The following is a 22,561-nucleotide window of genomic DNA, read 5'->3' on the forward strand; positions in this document are numbered from 1 at the left end:
TAACCACGAGAGCGACATAACAACCAAGAAAAAATCATCTCAGTCAGTTTTACACTTGGGGTAAATGTTAGTTGTATTGCTTTTAACAAGTAGAGTTTTTCAAACGTGTTTCCACTGATTAATGTAATTTAAGAAAATATCTCACCTTCAAAACATTCATGTGATTGTAATTTAAATACCAAATACCTTTATTTATATCAATAGAAAAAGTGACAAAATCCTGATACATTTACAATTAAATTTGATGCAATTCATCAGAATAGAACACACTGAAAAAGTGTTTAATTAATTTGAGGAACATTCTCTCATAGAGATTAAACAGGTTTTGCACAGAAATGCTCTACCAATTACACGTTTAGATTTTAATATTCGTTAAAGCTAAGAAATAGCACATGTGGAAATATACGACTTACACACAGGTGTAATCATTTGTCTAGACACCAGATCGGCACATTTCACATTCTGTCAGGTGCATCCTGGGATTGCATACTGGAAGACAAAACAGGACTTTTCTTTGACCGAGAAGTTCTCAAGGCAAACTTTTTAAAGCCATTTCTTAGTTTTTAAGTCATTGCTTGGAACGACTCATCCTTAGACAATTTGAGTGAAATTGAAAGAAAACATATGTTGTGAGCAGCTGCCTCATGCACTTTAATTTAACAGAGGGCAAACATAGATTATCAAAGAACATTTTCATTCAGTGTACTCTAGCCAGAGTTCAGGTACTCTCGAGACTCCATTAGAATCAGTGAAGCTGTTTACACAGTGAAATAAATCACTTATTCTTACGCATATTCTTCTTACATCTGCACTTGTTGTTTCTGATGAGAGAGTTCCCTCGGTAATTCAACTGGACGTCTCTGATTGGCCACTGCATGAATAAGCTCAACAGAGTGGTGTGTGATTGGTTATAATGTCTCTGACTCATCGCCAGCCAGCGGCCGCAGATTTGAATGTAGCAGCTGATACTGTGCCGCACTGAACGATATAATCGGACAGGTGTTCCCCGATCAAATATAAAATGTATTATTTGGCTATTTTTGTCTATTGGAAGCTGAAGATCCACCTGGCACGGAAGTCTGAGGGGACTTTGAATGGTCATGCCGCCTCTGGCTGTGATCATCTGTGTCTCATACAGCTGGTCTAGGGTTAGTTGAGTCTAGGAGGCCTGGGTGAAGGGGGAGGCGCACAGGAGGAGAGATGGAGGAGGGGAGGAGGAACGCAGAATGGACAAAAGTTGAGTAAAGGAATGTGAGTTTGTCCGAAGGAGAATAAAGGCGTCCTGGTGGGAGTTTTGGAGGCAAAAATAAATTCTGACTTAAAAAGAAAAAAATAATAATAAGCGTCGTGATTCCAAAACACAACTCTGGTTGGGAAACTGGTTGCAGCGCTTTTTTTTTTTTTCGTTTTTGGCTTTCGGCGCTCCAGCAGCCTTCTTCACTTTCAGGATTAGAGGCCACTAAAAACTTTGATCTCAAAGAAACGGAAAAGTAATTTTAAAGAGAAGAAACGAAGAATTAACTGCTTACGCTGCTGTTTGACAATTTTGGGCACAACTTGACAGCTGCTATTTTAATTTTGTTCTTTCTTTTTGCTGAGGAGTCTGTTTTTGCTCAAGGAGGATCGCTCCTCTGTGTAAAGTTGAGGCTCAGTGTGAGCTCGCGATGCGATGGTGATGCGATCCGTCTCTGATTCACACTCGACCAAGACCGCGAACCGGATCACGACACCGAGAGGAACCATGAGCGGCTCGAGCTTCCTGGCTCTGCTGCTCGCGACACTGATGCGCCACGGCTCCGCTGAGCTGTCAGGTGAGAAAGAGATACACCCCATCCGCCCGAGTCTAAACCTTCAGCGGGGCATACACGAAAACCCTGTACACTCTAGGTGAAGAATAGATAACAAGGATCACTTTGAAAACAACGTATTTCACTAAATAAAGTTTCAAAAAGTACAATGTTATGTTTGAAATGATAAAACAACAGTGTTAAAACGAAGATTAGTTTTGCTTGAACATGTCCGTAGATATGACAGACTACAGCTGTGGATATCCTGCTGTTTACTCGAGGAACTTTTTATTTTCACTAAAATAACCCTGCCACCAAAATAAGTCTAAATAATTACAATTCAGATAAATGTATGTATTTCCGAGAAAAGTTGAAGTGTCCACTGTACAAGCATGTTTTGAATCTTATTTATCTTCAGTTCATCTTATTTTGGGGCGGTCAGTAACAAATAGTAAAAGACACTTGACAGTACAGCTCACTCTGAACACATCACATCATCTTTGTTCTGTGTTATTACTTTTTTCCCCCTTTTTTTAAACAATGGGACTTACTGTTTTCACCTCACAGAGAGAAAAAAAAAATCCTGCATTGAAGGAGGGGCTTGGGGTAATGCTGGAGACAAGAATATCTTATTTTATCTTAGAACACCCTAGCAATGCCCTAACAATAACACTGCAGGACCTTAGCAACCAACCACAACACTCCAGTAACCACATTGCATCATAACAGAGGCTTTTGCACAGGCAAGCATCCTTCACACTCTCCATCTACATGGTCTTGCACAAGATAAAGGCTTTAAGTGTTTACTAGACAAACTTACAGTCTGTGTCTGTGTGATGTGAAATTGAGCGAAGACTCGGGGCGTGATGTGATGTCTGGCAGACTGGACACTTATCAGACTCACATCGAAGCGCTCAGACTCTGAAGACGGCAGTCTAAACACGCAGCGTGGATGAGGGATTCAGAAGGAATGTGGCTCAGGGGCCATGCTGAATCAGATCAGACAGGGGACATGATGGATTGAGTTTGGGCCAAAGGGACGGATGAGGGGGGAATTTTAATAGAATGGGATAAAAAGGCACAGAGGGTTGGTGGAGAAGTGAAAACAAAGGAGGAAAGGAAGAGTGATTTGTGTTAGTTTGGTGATAATGGTAATGATAATGGAGAGGGATGTCTGTGGGCTGCTTGTCCTGCTGGTTAGTAGTTGATTTTTACTGATGATCAGTGACACTATAATATTTTACAACACCTTACAATATAACGTTAAGGAGGACAGCCTGCTCTCATTCATTACTTGTAGGTAATACTACGTGACATATATAGGAAAACATACACTTTTGTTTTATGGATAGATGCAAAAATGTACAATATGGACCCATTGACAGCATCTAAAGTAAACATCATTACATATTTACAGCTGAAGAAATTTGTAATATTTTTCACAAACTTAAACATTATAAAGATATTTGATAGTTGCACTTTCACAATTTTAGAGATACATTTTAGATCCCTTAACCCTACTCAAACATACAAATAAACACTTGGACAGAAATATGTAGACCCACAGTAACAAACAATGTAGCACTGAAAAGATATCTTAAAATGTTAAACTTTTTTTTTCTATTTTCTTTTTTTATATGTACAGTATAAAGAAAACATGACAAAAGTAATCACAATAATTAATCTATTTTGTAAATCTCAGAAGTGGTACTAAAAGTAGTCCAGTCTCTCTCATCTAACACACATCTGATGACTGAATCAGGGGTGTTTAATTAGGGAGACATCTAAACCTGCAGGATAGTAGCCATAAACAAGGATTTGTACACATTTGGAAATATACAAAATACATAATCATAATTAATGTTAATAATAAATAGTTTTAGAATAAGTTAATACACCAGTATTACATGTTTCAGTGTATATGCGAACGTAAGTAAATGTATGTGTGGTGGAACAACACCTTATATAAAATACATTCAAATCAAAATTCACCTTTATTTCTTAGTTATTCAGTGCAAATAAAATGCCACGTAGGGGCCACCTTTTTTTTTCAATAAAAGCAGTTCTTGCCGGATTGTTTCTTTTTGTTGAGTAGACAAGAATGCAGGAGTTTGTTGTTGTTGAATACAAAGTTTCAAATAGGAGTAAATGGATTTGAAGCAGCATTTTATGATGACTTTACACACTGAGATTCAAAGGGAAAGAGAAAGACAGTTCAGGTCACAATTGACTGCCCACTTTCAGGCCATCATAAAAGGAGAGATGTTTAAAATAACAAGTAAAGCTAAAAGCCACTGTAGCAATATAAAGAAAAAACTAGCCATGACAGGAGGATTTGGTGGGCCTCATTTTAAATATCAACTTGGGACCCGCGTCTCTGCATATGTGTACGTGTGTGTGTTCTCCTAAACCTTTCCTGAAAGACTGACAGTGTCCACATGTTGCTCATCCTATTCATATCTGAACACAGTTTGGATGGACTGAAAGGAATGTTAAACTCTTTTAAAAAGATAGTCCTGTAACTCAAACCTCTAAGTGTATTTGTTAAGTGTGCACCTGAATGTGGAATGAATCAAATTTTTTTTTTGAGCCTTTTCCGAACATCAGTCTGATTTCTTCTTGAGAAAACACACAGCAAAATCCCCAGTGTTACTTTAACACTCTGAGTGTGGACACATATAAACACTGAAGCAGAGTTTAAGTTAATGAGATAATTAAGAAGTTAATTGAGTTATGATTGGCTATTATTGAAGACACCTGATGTTAACAAGCAGAATCACCAAACGAGAAAAATCACAATTTGTGTGTCACCATTATAGTGTTCAGTGTTTGCTTTAGTTGGGATCTTGACCCTTCAGTTATTAACTTCAGATTTTGTGTTGCTGTGTAAACGGAGTTGTAACAAACAGACAAACTAGAGCCAAGGCAATCTTATGGTTTTGATTGTGGTTTGGACTAATTGTCATGGAGTGACCTGAATGCTGGCGTTCAGGTTTCTTCACTGTGTACATACATTAGGTGGATAAAAAAGTGATTCAGCATGTTTTTAAAAGTTAGCTCTACATAAAGAAAAGGTTCTTTAGTTTAGACACACAGACATCAAGAATCAGCGTGAGCATCACAACAATATTGACCATCAAAAAAGCATGTTGTAGCCAATAAAAACTCATCCATGGCTCCCATCATGCATTGCGGCATGAATTATGAGCTGAACGGTCTTTTTAACTTTTTATTCTAAATATATTTTATTTTTGCTGTTTTTATGTGAATTTTTAGTATCTCGTTTTGTGATGTTCAGAGTAGATCTGTTTATCTGAATATGCTGTTTGTCACCGTTGTTGAGATTCATATTCTGATTCTTTTTATCTGTGTGTGCCTAAAATAAAGACTCTTTAATAAAAAAAAAAATCTCAATCACAGAATCACAAAAGAAGCCTCAAAATGTATAGTAGATACAGACTCTTTTGTTGTGGAATCAGAGCAGTTACAATTGAAAATGATCAATCAGAAGAGAACAGACTGTAGATGAGTTCAGTGATTAAGGTCAAGCAACGGTTACATTAAAACATAATCATCAACACCCAATGATTTTTGCTCTTGGCTTGACACACAAATTTGAAAGTTAAAAAGTTACAAGCCAAGATCCCAACTAAAGCAAACACTGACCACTATAATGGTGACACACAAATTGTGATTTTCTCGGTTGGTGATTCTGCTTGTTAACATCAGGTGTCTTCAATAATGGTCAATCATAACTCAATTAACTTCTTAATTACCTCATTAACTTCAACTCCGCTTCAGTGTTACTTTTAACTCTGCTTCAGTGTTTATATGTGTCCACACTCAGAGTGTTAAATTAACACTGGGGATTTTGCTGTGCAGGCACATGCAGATGAGATGCCATGTCACTCTGGATGAAATAATCTTCATGGGGTTAAAGGTTATGGGTCAGGGCAGTGTCTGACAGCCTTGAGAAACTGGAGTTATTAAGCAGGAAGGAATTCGGAATGAGTTGCATCATCCGTAGCGAACCTACACGGAACTGGCCTAATGCTGGATTACACGCCTCTGCTATCTGTCCGGCTTCAGCTGCAGAGCTTGTTATCGGCTCCATGCCCACACGGGAATTTAAAACATTTCAGTCCTCTAGGGAGATGGAAATGCTTGGAGCCAATAGAAAGTGTTGAACAGAGAGCCAATCTACCATCATGTGCTCATAAAAAGTCCATGCGTGACAGAGTTGTTTGTGTTTTTGAATACCTCCCTTTGGAATACAATATAATTTCACAAAGTTACACCACCCCAATGGCATTGACAAGGAGATATGACTGATAAGTTCATGTGATGTTTACTCATACTGCAAGGGAGCAAAAACTCACTTATACTTAAATGGAAGGAATTGAGCCGTATCTTAAGATGAAAATAACATTGATGGACTCGTAGTGACCACCAAGAACCAGGGTGGTCCTCAGTCCCATCACACCTGGTTCAGCTCATCAACTCATCTGTGAGACTAGGGACCAGGGATGGGAACCACTGATGTAGATCTGGTCTAGTTTAATATAGACATGATTTATTTAATCTTCAGAAAAGATGAGGAAGCCCTCCAATATGACGAACAGCTCTTCAAACTACAGCAAATAACATGACATTAACAAAAAAACACAAAGCCAAAAAAAAAAAACACCATCATTTTGTGGTCATGTACCAGGTTTGGAGCACCATATAACACCATAATATGGCAATTATTCAGCACCAAAGTACCACACATTTGTTTAACTCAACTGCTCTTCAAAGCAAACAGAGGTTATGGAAGTTAAAGTGCTAAACTGGACTTTACTGTTAACCTAATGGTTTCTCCATGATTTTCCTGCACTGTGTAGGGTTACGTTTCGTGGAGAGCCCAGGGAACGTGACCTCCTCTCTTGGGAAGCCAGTGGTTGTCCAGTGTATCCTGCGAGTGGACGGCGAGGGCCAGGGACCACTGGACGTGCTCTGGCTGAAGGAGGGACAGCCGCTGGAGTTTGCTGACACCAACCAGATGCAGCTCCCCGTGGATGAGAACGGCTGGGTGGTTATTAGTGACCTCAGGTAGGAATACCTATTTCCACCTATTTTTTATTTATTTTTAAATCCTGACCTTGGCCGTTGTTCCACTGTACAAGCATACATATCTATGTGTACAAGGCTGCACGTTCATGAGACTTAATTTGCATCGCAATTAAAAAAATGTTTTATCTAGGCCTAGTTCTAGCACATATTTTGGCATTAGTCACATTAAAGGGTTAGTTCACCCAATAATCAAAACTATGTCATTAATAACTCACCCTCATGTTGTTCCAATCCCGTGAAACCTCCGTTCATCTTCAGGACACAGTTTAAGATATTTTAGATTTAGTCCGAGAGCTCTCAGTCCCTCCATTGAAGCTGTGTGTACGGTCTACTGTCCATGTCCAGAAAGGTAAGAAAAACATCATCAAAGTAGTCCATGTGACATCAGAGGGTCCGTTAGAATATTCTGAAGCATTGGAAATACACTTTGGTCCAAAAATAGCAAAAACTATGACTTTATTCAGCATTGTCTTCTCTTCCGTGTCTGTGAGAGAGAGTTCAAAACAAAGCAGTTTGTGATATCCGAATCATTCGATGTAACCGGATCTTCTTGAACCAGTTCACCAAATCGAACTGAATTGTTTTAAACGGTTCGCATTTCTAATACTCATTAATCCACAAATGACTAAAGCTGTTCACTTTTTTAATGTGGCTGACACTCCCTCTGAGTTAAAACAAACCAATATCCCGGAGTAATTCATGTACTCACACAGTACACTGACTGAACTGCTGTGAAGAGAGAACTGAAGATGAACACCGAGCCGAGCCAGATAATGAACAAAAGACTGACTCGTTCACGAGTCAAGAACCGTTTCTGTCAGACGCGTCCGATTCGAGAACCGAGGAGCTGATGATACTGCGCACGTGTGATTCAGTGTGAAGCAGACCGACACACAGAGCGTCTGAACTGAACTGATTCTTTTGGTGATTGATTCTGAACTGATTCTGTGCTAGTGTTATGAGCGCGGGTAAACCGAAGGCTTGAATCAAGGGCAATCATCGCAAAGGAAGTCATTACAACGAATAATTTGTTCGCAAACTGGATATCACTACACTGCAGAAAATTTAATAAATAAAAAAATATATAAATAAATTAGACAACACAATACAACTTAATAATTTTGTCATTTAATTAGAAAACAACCCCTGATTCACAACATTATTTCCAAACGCTGAAATCAGTTAGAGCCCTGCACGCCCTCAATACCACGACTGCCCTTGAGCAAGGCATCGAACCCAAAACTCCTCCCCGGGCGCCGCAGCATAAATGATGAACACTGCTCCGTGTGTGTTCATAGTGTGTGTGTGTGTGTGTGTGTGTGTGTTCACTGCTCTGTGTGTGTGCACTTCAGATGGGTTAAATGCAGAGCACGAATTCTGAGTATGGGTCACCATACTTAGCTGAATGTCACGTCACTTTAAAACTGAAGCCCTATAGCAACCCTTGGCCCACAGCTGATCAGTGTCCTCGGCCCAAGGCCGACTGGAGCCGTGTCTCTTTTCTCTCTCTCACCATTAAAATAGTTCAGTTTTGTTTTTTTTAATTTAAAAGTTATAATTTTTATTGTTTCATTATTAATTAATTTAGAAAAATGTTTGAAACTTTTTTTTTTTAGTGATGTCGAATGCAGATAGTTGTTAGAGTTGATCACGTTTGATCAATTTAGCCTTTGCTTAAAATTAAATCTGTAGATATAAAACACTTAAAGCATATTCCAAAGTTAGTTTAAACATTTAAAACTGCACTGGTAGACATATAAGCGTTTGTGTAGAGTGGAAGTTAATATGCAGAGGCGTCAGTGCAATCATATCATTCTGTTCTTCATGACAGTGGAAACAACTTGAAGTATGCCGTCATTTTTGCTCATACAGATAAAACTAATATTCCATTCGGAACTGTAAATGGTGTACCCTTATTCATAACAAAGCATTGTGCTTCTGTAAAATAGAGAAAGGCTGAAATGCAAAGCTCTACAAGCAGGTAATTATACACAATAATTATCTGCTTGATGACAATGTTATTTTTATTATTGAGAAGTGAGATGAATGAAGAGCACGTCTGTCTTGAGCAAACATGCAATGGAAAAGGGAAGTTTCGTTTATCAAATTATCCCATAGTCCAGTGGTAAAAAGTAATCAGTGATTTCAGAAATCCCGGATTGTGGTGTTTTTTATAATAATAATAATAATAATAATAAAATATATAAAATGATTAATAAAGATATTATGCAGTTCGCTGGTTTATGTTACACCATTAAAAAAATATATATCTTAGATATTCAGTTTTCAGATTTCAGATTCAGTCCAACTGGAAGGGGTTGGCGTTTGGGGGCAGTTCTAGCTTGTGGGGGATGAAATAAAGGTGTGAATCTCTTGCTCTTTCTTATGAAGAATCTCTGATGAGCAAACAAACTTGCAGAGCAGGTTTAGGCATAGTGTCTGTTTTACAAATGCCTCGTTTGGTTTAGTTTTGCAATTTTTGCAATGACATACAGAGTATTACATACAGTATAATATGGTTTTGTTTTTTCCCAGGAGACATGAGGTGCCTCTAAAAGAGAGACAAAATAAACTGTCTGAAAGTGTCATCTCTCCGTTACGGACCGTTCTGAAAGCAGAATGTACGCAAACACATAAAATGCTTTAAAAACTTTTAACAGAGATGTCTAGAGAGACTTTAAAAGGGCTGCCCCCCACATAAAGAAACTTTAGTTACTAGTAGTCATTAATTTAAGTCGTTATTTAACTGGTCGCACATTTATACTAAATTAACATAGTCTGATCCATAATGAGCCTTAATATATTCCACGCTCAAGCATATGCATTAAGTTTCCACAAAGCACAGGCAGAAGTCACAAAATAATTGTGAAAAGGAGACATTTTAATTATTTATTAATAAACTTATGTTTTCTTGTCGGCTGCAAGATGACATTCATGGAGCTGACTCTCTCCACATGGACACGCTTTTAAAGAGAAATGCAACCTTCACAGTTACATAATCAGGGAGTATTTAATCTTTCATCTTAGACATTTTCACGCTTTCTGTAGATATATTTGTCATGTATGTAAGGCTCCCCAATTAAAAATTATTTCATTAACAGGAAAAAATACAAGTGACCATGAGTGTTCAAAATAAAGGACAGGTAACGAATAACATAGTATGTGCGTGTCAAAAATGCATGATGTTTTATTAAAATTTTAAAATATAAAAAAAAATACTTGTGACAAATATAGGTTTAATATGTGAGAATATTTACATTTTGCATATAGATCCATGAAGCCTAGCTCACTAAAATAGGCTACCACTTTTAATGCTCTGATTAAAAGTAAACCACCATTTCTTTTGGATAATATAACTGTCATTATCCGGTCTTTGGACTGCTGTTAATTCACTACACAAACTTTCAGTCTACACAATACACCCTGGACTACATTTCCCATGATCCATTGCACCAATCACAGGTTCACTTGATAACAATCACACCATGCACAATCATCAGACACATTTTATAAGCACTGGACTTCTTCTCACACACTGCTGAGTATTGTTCTGCACATATCCCTCTCCTAGTGATAGCTGAGATACCAAGCCATTCTGTGTTTGTTTTCATAGTCTTGTCTTAGTTTCTAGTTTTATTAGGGCCCGAGCACCGAGGTGCGAGGACCCTCTTGTATCTGCTTTGTTTTTTATTAGGGCTCAAGCCCAAAGGGCGAGAGGCCTATTGTTTTCCTTAGGATTATTTTTTATTATTATTATTATTATTATTATTATTATTATTATTTTTTTCCAACGTCTCGGGGGCTTTTGGGGCCCTTAACATGCTTAAAAAGTCTTGAAAATTGGCACACAGATTGGAACCTGCGGCCATTAGGGCCGGGCAGAGACTGATACACGGGCGTGGCACAGGGGCTCTACAGCGCCCCCTGGAATATGGAGGGCCATATATCATACATTCTTGCTCGTAGACGTATGAAACTCGGTACACATATAAATCTCATCAATCCAAACAACTTTTGTATTGCATATCATGGGCTCCGCCCAACAGGAAGTTGGCTATTTAGGGTTTAGTATTCAAATTTTTCGTCAAAGTTATGGGGGCTTTTGGGGTCCTTAACATACTCAAAAACTCTTGAAAATTTGCGCACACTTTGGAATCTGTGGCCTTTAGGAGCCTGCAGAGGCTGGGACCCGGGCGTGGCACAGGGGCTCTACGGCGCCCCCTGGAACACAGTCAGAAATGTTGATGTATAGCTCACACATACTTGCACATATTCATATGAAACTCAGTACACATATAGATCTCATCGTGCCGAACAACTTTCGTATTGCATGTCATAGGCTCCACCCAACAGGAAGTCAGCTATTTAGAGTTATGTAAAAAGCGCATGCTCTGGAATTTGATATACTTGTCATAGGTTTTTTTCTCGATTGCCGCCAAACTCGGTCAACATGATCTCAAGACACTGGGGATGAAAAATTGCCAGGGGATTTTTGATATCTCGAACGGTTTGCTCGTGGCGAGGCGTTGAAATTATGGCGAGAAATTAGAAACAGGAAGTGTCTAATACCATCCACATACATTTCCTGATTTTAATCAAACTTCATCAGATTATTCGTTGTATGATGTCGATCGCATATATGTGACTATTAGGAGTCAAAGTTATAGCGCCACCAACTGGCAGAAGGAAGTGTGTCATTTTCAAAATGATTTGAATTCAGCATCTTATTATTACTCGATTTGCTTCAAACTTCATCAGAATAATGTTAAAACACAGCTGATATAAATCTGCAAGGGGGATATTGATATCTAAAAAATTGTTGCCGTGGCAACATGTCAAACTGGAATACTTCTCAGGTGATTTTGAGGCAAATAACATACTTAGAATTTCACAAAACTCTGAACACACATCAGTATTTCTGATAGGAACTTAAATTGTGAATGGATTTTGGATAGCTTGAATGGTTTTGCCGTGGTGATTTTTTGAAATGACCTTACAAAGGGAATCATTATTGTATTTTTAAATTGCAGCTTCCAAACACGTCAAAGAATTTTTTCATACAGATGAAAAAGTCATTCTGAGGAAATATGCATAGTTTCACGACTTTACAACACTGTATGGATAACAGAAAATTAAAAAACTGTCAGACATCTCATCTCACTCTGTCCCTCTGTTTGAGTATGTGTGCTTCAGACTTCCATTGTCTGAGAGAAATTGCGCCCCTACAGGTTCAATTCCCGAACTTTTACTTTCACTTTTAAATCGGTTAAAAATACAAACAAATACTTAGATTTAATTCACACTGACAAGCTAAACCAACATATCTGATTATTACCGGTTCAGGGCTCATGGATAAATTATTTCTGGCCAGAGATACGTGAGAAATAGGAGAGATGAATCACCGCTGTGATCACTAGCGTCTGGAGTAAAGAGCTCAGAGAAAACGAATTTATTCCTGTTTTAAAGCTTTTAAAAATAAATTATTACAGCGATATCACACAATCAACCAATTAGAACACACCAAGAGCTAAATTCAGATGTTTTTGAACTGTTTGTGTGAAAATGAAATATTTGCAGCTGCCTATCTGAAATCACCGCCTCCGATCAGCGCGTACAGTGTCCAGCTCAAAACAAACGAATTTATTCTTGTTTAAGAGCTTTTTTAAATAAAATATTACCACAAATGCACACAATAAACCCATTGTAACACAACAAGAGGTAAATGCAGGTGTTTGTGACCTGTTTGAGTGTGCAAGACTATTTGAAAGCGCGACTGGCAGAATAACATATCTCTCGAGCTGCAGGATTCTGGCTTTCGTCGTACGAACGAACACATCACGGACAAGATTATTTCAAAACACATAATAGCTTGGCGACTATAAACGAAAACAGCCACGTGAACATAAACTGGATCTACTGGATTTGAATATTAAAGTGACCACATTTACCACTTGCTTCTGTCTTCAATTTTAATCTATATAAAAAAGGAAACTCATTCGACTTGGCTGCTTTTTTAATGTGTGCGTATTTATTTATTTATCTTTTTATACATTTTGTATAATTTCATAGTTTGTGTATTACAATTATAAAAACAAAAATAAAATTAGCCACTCACATAGAAATAGCTTAGGCCTTAACCTTTTTCTGACAGTTTTAGGGATTTTTAAAAATCCTAAAAAAACCTTATTTGTGCTGCAAATAATTATTTCAAACTCATTTGATACTGACCTATGACATCCTGTGACATTATATTTATTTTAATTTACATAATCTCATGGATGTAACAGTAAATCTGTTCAGATCACAGATCAATACTAAGCTGTAATACAAGCAGAACTTTCACAAATGCTTATGAGTCATTTAAGGATTTGATAACACTGTAAAATAATGTCTAATTTGTTAACATTAGCAAATTCATTGATAACACTTTATAATAACTGCACTCATTAGTAAATAGTCAGTTCATGCTTTATAAAGCCTTGTCCCAATATTAATAGTCAGTAGTAAGCAGTTTATAAATACAGCTATAAATAGCTTGTCCTTGGTTTATAAGCACATTTATTAAAAATGAGAGTAAGTTATCTTCCTATGAAAAATAAAAGATAAAAATAAACAAACAACAACACAGATTGATACAGAACTCAGAAATTTTATTGTGGATTTATGATAAAGCCTGCAAATGAATTCATACTCCTACTCATACTACTCCATACTCCTTTTTCAACATGATGCCAATATACTGAGATGTTAAATTGTGAATGGGTTTAGGATAGCTTAAATGGTGTTGCCATAGAGATTTATTAAAGTAACATAAAAAAATACAATAGTTATTTTACTATATCTTTACAATTTTTCATTCTAAATCTTCATAATTTTTTATATAAGTAGAAGTCCTCATTTGAAGGAAGCACAGTAAGTTTCATAGCTTTATCACTTTCAAGAGCCAGCATAAAATTTAAACTATCATAACTTATAAATCAAGCTTGCAATTCTTAGTACCTATAATGGCCACCAGAGGGAGCTATAGGATTACTTTTAAATAATTATTGTAGAAACGAGTATGATTTAAATCATTTATAGAAATCTTTCAAAAAAAAATGAATTGTATATATTTTACTGATAAAATGACCCTCACTTAATTAGAATAACAAGCTGAAGTATTTTGAACTGTATATTAAGAATAATTCTTTATAGGCTTTATGGACAGATACGTTTTGAGTGACTCTTGAAGGATCAGCACCACATCCTCTTTTACCACTGTTTAAAGAATTAATCTTACAGAATAGGTGTGAATGAATTTTGGATAGCTTGAATGGTTTTGCCGTGATGTTTTTTGAAATAATAGTAAAAAAGGAACCAGTAAATGTCTTTTTATTTTTTTAAAGTGCAGCTTCTAAACACTTTAAAAAAAAAAATGTACACATAGAAGACCAGTCATTCTGAGGCATATTTCCTCAGAATGACTGGTCTCATGACCATAGTTTCATGACTATACAACACTATATGGATGATAGAAAATTAAAAAAAAACTATCATACATCTGATGTCACTCAGTCCCACTGTCACTGTGGGTAATGTGTGTGTGTGTGTGTGTTAAGTGAATTAGGTGTGAAACTATCAGGGTGCATTTAGTCTCCAGCGCCAACATTTTACAGAACTGCCACTTTCCTGGAGTCTCCAGAATTACTCGGTGTCGGACTCTGAGAGACTTAAGATTCCAAAAAATGATTTAATTAGAATACCATGAAGTATTGTGAAATACTATATATTAAGTCTTTATATATAGGCTTTATGAACAGATTAGAGTGACTCGTGAAGGACCAGCACCACCTCCTCTTGTTCGATGGTTTGAGGAATATATCTTCCAGAATCCAGGATTAAGATTTAGGAGCTCATTTTTATTCCACCTCCTTTCCTGAAAAGTCTGTCTTGCAGAATTGACTAAAAATTAATCTTCACATTAATTACTAATTATTTTGCAATTCTTTTTGTCAGTTCTTCTTGACCTGCTTTTTTCTTCTTCTTTTCTGACCTCATGACCCAGTCAGTATTTTTTGTACAATGGTCGAATCTTAACTTATCCATTTCTGTATTGCATTTGTGTTTGATATTTCTCATAGGTATTTCATAATTTCGACCTTACAGTTTGAGTTAAAACTCTTTTTTAGCGCATTTCATCTGTAAAAGAAAACATGCCTATAATTTTGCACACATGAATATGAGGAGTTTTTCTCTTCCAGCTTTCCTGGACTATTGTATAGCACTCATAAATGATTAAATAAAAAATAATGGTAGTTATTAAGATTGATATGGTTTGGAATTGGTAAAATGTACTTGGAAAAAAATCACAATAAAACAATGTTTTCATGTTTAAGTTTGTAATATTAACTGACATGAATGAATACTATATAAATATTGTTCATGTTAACATAATGTTTATAAATGAAATCTTATTGTACAGTGTTACTAAAGTTATATATATATATATATATATATATATATATATATATATATATATATATATATATATATATTGTTCTATGAATGTGATTTTAAAGTCTAGATGATTCGGATTAACCCTTTAACTGCCATATCCTTTAAAACCTCACTGCCAGAGGGATATTGTGAATGCATGTGCCCGCTGGGCACAGTTTACCTGATGCCACCGGGGGTGGCGATGGCATTGGTGGCTTGAGCCCGCCATCGCTGCTTGCAGCTATATTTATTCTTCTTCTTCTTCTTCTCCCGAATGAATCGCATTTTTGAGGGCTTTAACATGCTCAAAAAGTCATGAAACTTTGCACACGCGTCAAACCTGGTGAAAATTTTCGTCTGATATAGGATTCAGAAGAGGGTGTGGCAAAATGGCTCGACAGCGCCACCTATACTAAGAAAATCAACAGCCTTCCAGCTATGTTTCACATACATGCACGAAAATTGGCACACATATGTAACACACCAATACCTACAAAAAAGACTCTTGGACCAAAATTCTAAAACCCAACAGGAAGTCGGTTATTTTTAATATTATGAGCAATTTTGTGTAATTTTGGTCATTTCCATGTGTTGTATTTTAACGAACTCCTCCTAGAGATTTCTTCAAATCAACACCAAATTTGGTATGCCTAATCTAAAGGCCTTTGCGATGTTAAATTGCGAAGATCTTGAGTTTTCGTTGAAGGGCGTGTCCGTGGCGGCCTGGCGAATTTCGATGATTCGCCATGAAAAATGAAGTTGCTATAACTCACACATACAATGTCCAATCTGCCCCAAACTTCACATGTTTGATGAGACTCCGAACCTGAACAGATTGACATGCCCATATTCAGTTATAGTCATAGCGCCACCTATTGGCAACAGGAAGTGACATATTTTACGCTGCGACGAACTACTCCTAGAAATTTTATGACATCAATGTCTTTTTTGTGGTCAGTCTAATCTAAAGGCCTGTGCGATGTTCAGTTGTGAAGATCTTGAGTTTTCGTTAAAAGGCTTGTTCATGGCGCCGCGACGAAGTTCGATGTCTCGCCATGCGAATAAAAGATGTTATAACTCAGGCATAAAATGTCCGATCTTCCCCAAACTTCACATGTGTGATAAGAGTCCTGGCCTGAACAGATCTGCAGGCCAATATTCCACCGGGTGTGGCAGAATGGCTCTATAGCGCCACCTATACACTTTCAACGGAGTGTGCCTCGACGCTATGTTTCACGTACATGTACAAAAATTGGTACACACATGTAACACTCCAATACCTACAAAAAAGTCTCTTGGTACGAAATCCGGATCCCAACAGGAAGTCGGTTATTTTGAATTTTCCCTTCAAAATTGGTGTTGTTTTTGCCATTTTCAGGGGTTGTACTTTAACGAACTCCTCCTAGAGATTTATTCAGATCAACACCAAACTTGGTCAGTTAAATCTAAAGGCCTTTGCGATGTTAAATTGCGAAGATCTTGAAGGTTTCGTTAAAGGGCGGGTCCATGGCGGCCTGACAAATTTCAATGTTTCGCCATGAAAAGGAAGTTGCTGTAACTCCGGCATACAATGTCCAATATGCCCCAAACTTCACATGTTAGATAAGACTTCTGCCCTTAACAGATCTACATGCCCATATTCAGTTATAGTCATAGCGCCACCTGCTGGCAACAGGAAGTGACATGTTGTATGCTGTGACAAACTACTCCTAGAATTTTTTTGAGATTAATGTATTTTTTGTAGTCAGTCTAATCTAAAGGCCTTTGCAATGTTAACTTGTGGAGATCTTGAGTTTTTGTTAAAGGGTATGTCCATGGCGTCATGACAACTTTTGATGTCTCGCCACAGCAAGAGAAGTTGTTGTAACTCAGGCATAATTTGTTCGATCTTCCCCAAACTTCACATGTTCGATAAGAGTCCTGCCCTGAACACATCTGAAGGCCAATAGTCCATTATAACGAGAGCACCACCTGCTGGCAACACAAAGATTGGCCACAAATATGGAGTAAACTTTTGATATATTGCACTTATATTTATGAGTTTAAATGCATGTTTCTCACCGTTCACCTATTTACTAAAGCCACTCGTTGGCGGGGAGCCCGGGTGCGAGGGCCCGTTCATCGCTGCTTGCAGCTTTAATTTATTATTCTTCTTCTTCTTCTTCTTCTTCTTCTCCCGAATGAATCGCATTTTTGAGGGCTTTAACATGCTCAAAAAGTCATGAAACTTTGCACACGCTTCAAACCTGGTGAAAATTTTCGTCTGATATAGGATTCAGAAGAGGGTGTGGCAAAATGGCTCGACAGCGCCACCTATACCAAGAAAATCAACAGCCTTCCAGCTATGTTTCACGTACATGCACGAAAATTGGCACACATATGTAACACACCAATACCTACAAAAAAGACTCTTGGAGCGAAATTCTAAACCCAACAGGAAGTCGGTTATTTTTAATATTATGAGCATATTTTGTGTAATTTTGGTCATTTCCATGTGTTGTATTTTAACGAACTCCTCCTAGAGAGTTCTTCAAATCAACACCAAATTTGGTATGCCTAATCTAAAGGCCTTTGCGATGTTAAATTGCGAAGATCCTGACTTTTCGTTGAAGGGCGTGTCCGTGGCGGCCTGGCGAATTTCGATGATTCGCCATGAAAAATGAAGTTGCTATAACTCACACATACAATGACCAATCTGCCCCAAACTTCACATGTTTGATGAGACTCCGAACCTGAACAGATTGACATGCCCATATTCAGTTATAGTCATAGCGCCACCTATTGGCAACAGGAAGTGACATATTTTACGCTGCGACGAACTACTCCTAGAAATTTTATGACATCAATGTCTTTTTTGTGGTCAGTCTAATCTAAAGGCCTGTGCGATGTTCAGTTGTGAAGATCTTGAGTTTTCGTTAAAAGGCTTGTTCATGGCGCCGTGACGAAGTTCGATGTCTCGCCATGGGAATAAAAGATGTTATAACTCAGGCATAAAATGTCCGATCTTCCCCAAACTTCACATGTGTGATAAGAGTCCTGGCCTGAACAGATCTGCAGGCCAATATTCCACCGGGTGTGGCAGAATGGCTCTATAGCGCCACCTATACACTTTCAACGGAGTGCGCCTCGAGCTATGTTTCACGTACATGTACAAAAATTGGTACACACATGTAACACTCCAATACCTACAAAAAAGTCTCTTGGTACGAAATCCGGATCCCAACAGGAAGTCGGTTATTTTGAATTTTCCCTTCAAAATTGCTGTTGTTTTTGCCATTTTCAGGGGTTGTACTTTAACGAACTCCTCCTAGAGATTTATTCAGATCAACACCAAACTTGGTCAGTGTAATCTAAAGCCCTTTGCGATAATAAATTGCGAAGGACTTGAGCTTTCGTTAAAGGGCGGGTCCATGGCGGCCTGACAAATTTCGATGTTTCGCCATGATAAAGGAAGTTGCTGTAACTCAGACATACAATGTCCAATCTGCCCCAAACTTCACATGTTGGATAAGACTCTTGACCTGAACAGATCTACATGCCAATATTCAGTTATAGTCATAGCGCCACCTATTGGCAACAGGAAGTTACATATTTTACACTGCGACAAACTACTCCTAGAAATTTTATGACATCAATGTATTTTTTGTGGTCAGTCTAATCTAAAGACCTGTGTGATGTTTAGTTGTGAAGATCTTGAGTTTTTGTTAAAAGGTGTGTCCATGGCGCCGTGATGAAGTTCAATGTCTCGCCATGGGAATAAAAGATGTTATAACTCAGGCATAAAATGTCCGATCTTGCCCAAACTTCACTTGTGTGATAAGGGTCCTGGCCTGGACAGATCTGAAGGCCAATATTCCATCGAGTGTGGCAAAATGGCTCAATAGCGCCACCTATACACTTTCAACGGAGTGCGTATACACTTTAAACGGAGTGCGCCTTGAGCTATGTTTCATGTACATGTACAAAAATCGGTACACACATGTAACACACCAATATCTACGAAAAAGTCTCTTGGTACGAAGTCCGAATCCCAACAGGAAGTCAGTTATTTGGAATTTTCTCTGCAAAATTAGTGTTTTTTTGGCCCATTTTCAGGGGTTGTACTTTAACGAACTCCTCCTAGATATTTATTCAGATCAACACCAAACTTGGTCAGTGTAATCTAAAGCCTTTTGCGATCTTAAATTGCGAAGATCTTGAGGTTTCGTTAAAGGGCGTGTCCATGGCGGCCTGACAAATTTCATTGTTTTGCCATGAAATAGGATGTTGTTGTAACTCAGGAATAAAATGTCCAATCCTCCCCAAACCTCACATGTTCGATAAAAGTCCTGCCCTGAACACATCTGAAGGCCAATATTCCATTATAATGATAGCGCCACCTGCTGGCAACAGGAAGATTGGCACATATATGGAATAAACATTGATATATTCTACTTATATTTATGAGTTTAAACGCATATTTCTCACCGTTCACCTATTAACTAAAGCCACTCGCTGCCGGTGAGCCCGGGTGCGAGGGCCCGTTCATCGCTGCTTGCAGCTTTAATTAGGGCTCAAGCCTGGAGGGCGAGAGCCCTATTGTTTTCCTTAGGATTATTTGTTATTATTATTTATTATTATTATTTTTCTTCAAGGTTTCGGGGGCTTTTGGGGCCCTTAACATGCTTAAAAAGTCTTGAAAATTGGCACACCATGGAACCTGCGGCCATTAGGGCTGGGCAGAGACTGAACACGGGCGTGGCACAGGGGCTCACAGCGCCCCTGGAATAGGAGGCCATATATCATACATACTTGCACGTAGACGCACGAAATCGGTACACATATATAAACTATCAATACAAACAACTTTTGTATTGCATATCATAGGCTCCGCCCAACAGGAAGTTGGCTATTTAGGGTTTATTATTCATATTTGTCGTCAAAGGTTGGGGGCTTTTGGTCCTTAACATACTCAAACTCTTGAAAATTTGCGCACACTTTGGAACCTGCGGCCTTAGGAGCCTGCAGAGCTGGACCGGGCGTGGCACAGGGGCTCTACAGCGCCCCCTGGAAACATCATGGATGTTGATTATAGCTCACACATACTTGCACGTATTATATGAAACTCGGTACACATATAGATCTCATCGTGCCAACAACTTTCGTATTGCATATCATAGGCTCCGCCCAACAGGAAGTTGGCTATTTAGGGTTTATTATTCATATTTGTCGTCAAAGTTGTGGGGGCTTTTGGGGTCCTTAACATACTCAAAAACTCTTGAAAGTTTGCGCACACTTTGGAATCTGTGGCCTTTAAGGAGCCTGCAGAGGCTGGGACCCGGGCGTGGCACAGGGGCTCTACAGCGCCCCCTGGAACACAGTCATAAATGTTGATGTATAGCTCACACATACTTGCACGTATTAATATGAAACTCAGTACACATATAGATCTTCATCGTGCCGAACAACTTGCGTATTGCATGTCATAGGCTCCGCCCAACAGGAAGTCAGCTATTTAGAGTTATGTAAAAAGCGTATGCTCTGGAATTTGAAATACTTGTCATAGGTTTTTTACTCGATTGCCGCCAAACTCGGTCAACATGATCTCAAGACACTGGGGATGAAAAATTGCCAGGGGATTTTTGATATCTCGAACGGTTTTCTTGTGGCGAGGTGTTGAAATTATGGCGAGAAATGAGAAACAGGAAGTGTCTAATACCATCCACATACATTTCCTGATTTTAATCAAACTTCATCAGATTATTCGTTGTATGATGTCGATCGCATATATGTGACTATTAGGAGTCAAAGTTATAGCGCCACCAACTGGCAGCAGGAAGTGTGTCATTTTCAAAATGCTTTGAATTCAGCATCTTATTTTTACTCGATTTGCTTCAAACTTCATCAGAATAATGTTAAAACACAGCCGATATTAATCTGCTAGGGGGGATATTGATATCTAAAAATATTGTTGCCGTGGCAACATGTTAAACTGGAATACTTCTCAGGTGATTTTGAGGCATATAACATGCTTAGAATTTCATCAAACTCAGAACACATATCAGTATTTATGATAACTAGACACTGGCAAAAGTTCATAAGAGGGCGTGGAAGAGGCACTCTATAGCGCCACCTTTTGTCAAAAGTGGGGGGGTTAGTTTTAGCTACAGACACCAAACTCGGTACAAAAATTGTTCTCATCAAGACGGACAACTTTCTAATTCACAGTCATCAGCTACGATCAACAGGAAGTCAGCTATTTTGATTTGAATGTGGTTTTTTTTTTACATTTAGTTGTGAATTAATGCATACTGCTCAGAGGAGAGTAACACTATACACACCAAACTTTGTCTACATGATGCCAAAACATTTTAAACAACTTAAATTGCCAATGGATTTTGGATAGCTTGAACGGTTTTGTCGTGGTGATTTTTTTAAATGACAGTAAAAATGGAATTATTAATTGTCCTGCATTTTTAAATTCCAAACACTTCAAAACCTTTTTTCATACAAAAAAAAAGTCATTCTGAGTAAATATGGATAGTTTCACGACTTTACAACACTGTATGGATAACAGAATATTAAAAAACTGTCAGACATCTCATCTCACTCTGTCCCTCTGTTTGAGTATTATGTGCTGGAGACTTACATTGTCTGAGAGAAAATGCGCCCCTACAGGTTCAATTTCCTGAAAGGGAAATTCGACTGAAAGGGAGGAGACTCTCTTTTAGTTTCATTTTTAAATCGGTTAAAATACAAATAAATACTTAGATTTAATTCACACTGACAAGCTAAACCAACATATATGATTATTACCGGTCAGGGCTCATTAATAATTGATGTGTGGTCAGTGATACGTGAGAAACACGAGAGATGAATCACCGCTCTGAGCAGGAGCGTGTGGAATGACGAGCTCAGAAAAAAACGAGTTTATTCTTGTTTTATAGCTTTAAAAATAAAATATTAAAGCGATATCACACAATTCACCAATTAGAACACACCAAGAGCTAAATTCAGATGTTTTTGAACTGTTTGTGGTGAAAATGAAATATTCGCGGCTGCCTATCTGAAATCACCTCCTCCGATCAGCGCGTACAGTGTCACAAGTTCAAAACAAACGAATGTATTCTTGTGTTAAGAGCTTTTTTCAAATAAAATATTGCCATAAATGCACACAATACACCCCATTATAACACAGAGCTAAATGC

At 38.0% G+C, this 22,561-nt stretch overlaps 2 protein-coding genes across 3 annotated transcripts in view; one reads left to right on the forward strand and one right to left on the reverse strand.

Annotated features, from left to right (window-relative positions):
* Positions 1–3,289, reverse strand: part of LOC113115437 (uncharacterized) — a 39,234-nt gene extending 35,945 nt beyond the window's left edge. Inside the window, exon 1 of the mRNA XM_026283009.1 lies at positions 2,608–3,289. The gene's annotated coding sequence lies outside the window, so the exon portion shown is untranslated. The remainder of the gene's footprint in view (positions 1–2,607) is intronic.
* The window catches only part of LOC113115415 (tyrosine-protein kinase receptor UFO-like), a 1,029,470-nt gene continuing 1,007,890 nt past the window's right edge, over positions 982–22,561 (forward strand). The window contains exons 1-2 of one of the 2 annotated variants that reach the window (XM_026282975.1): positions 982–1,811; positions 6,671–6,878. In XM_026282975.1, the coding sequence (XP_026138760.1) occupies positions 1,670–1,811; positions 6,671–6,878 (350 nt within the window). In that variant the 5' untranslated portion in view covers positions 982–1,669. The remainder of the gene's footprint in view (positions 1,812–6,670; positions 6,879–22,561) is intronic. The other variant, XM_026282974.1, reaches the window with a different exon arrangement.

This window comes from Carassius auratus, chromosome 15 (assembly GCF_003368295.1).
Source record: "Carassius auratus strain Wakin chromosome 15, ASM336829v1, whole genome shotgun sequence".
Lineage (NCBI taxonomy): Eukaryota > Metazoa > Chordata > Actinopteri > Cypriniformes > Cyprinidae > Carassius > Carassius auratus.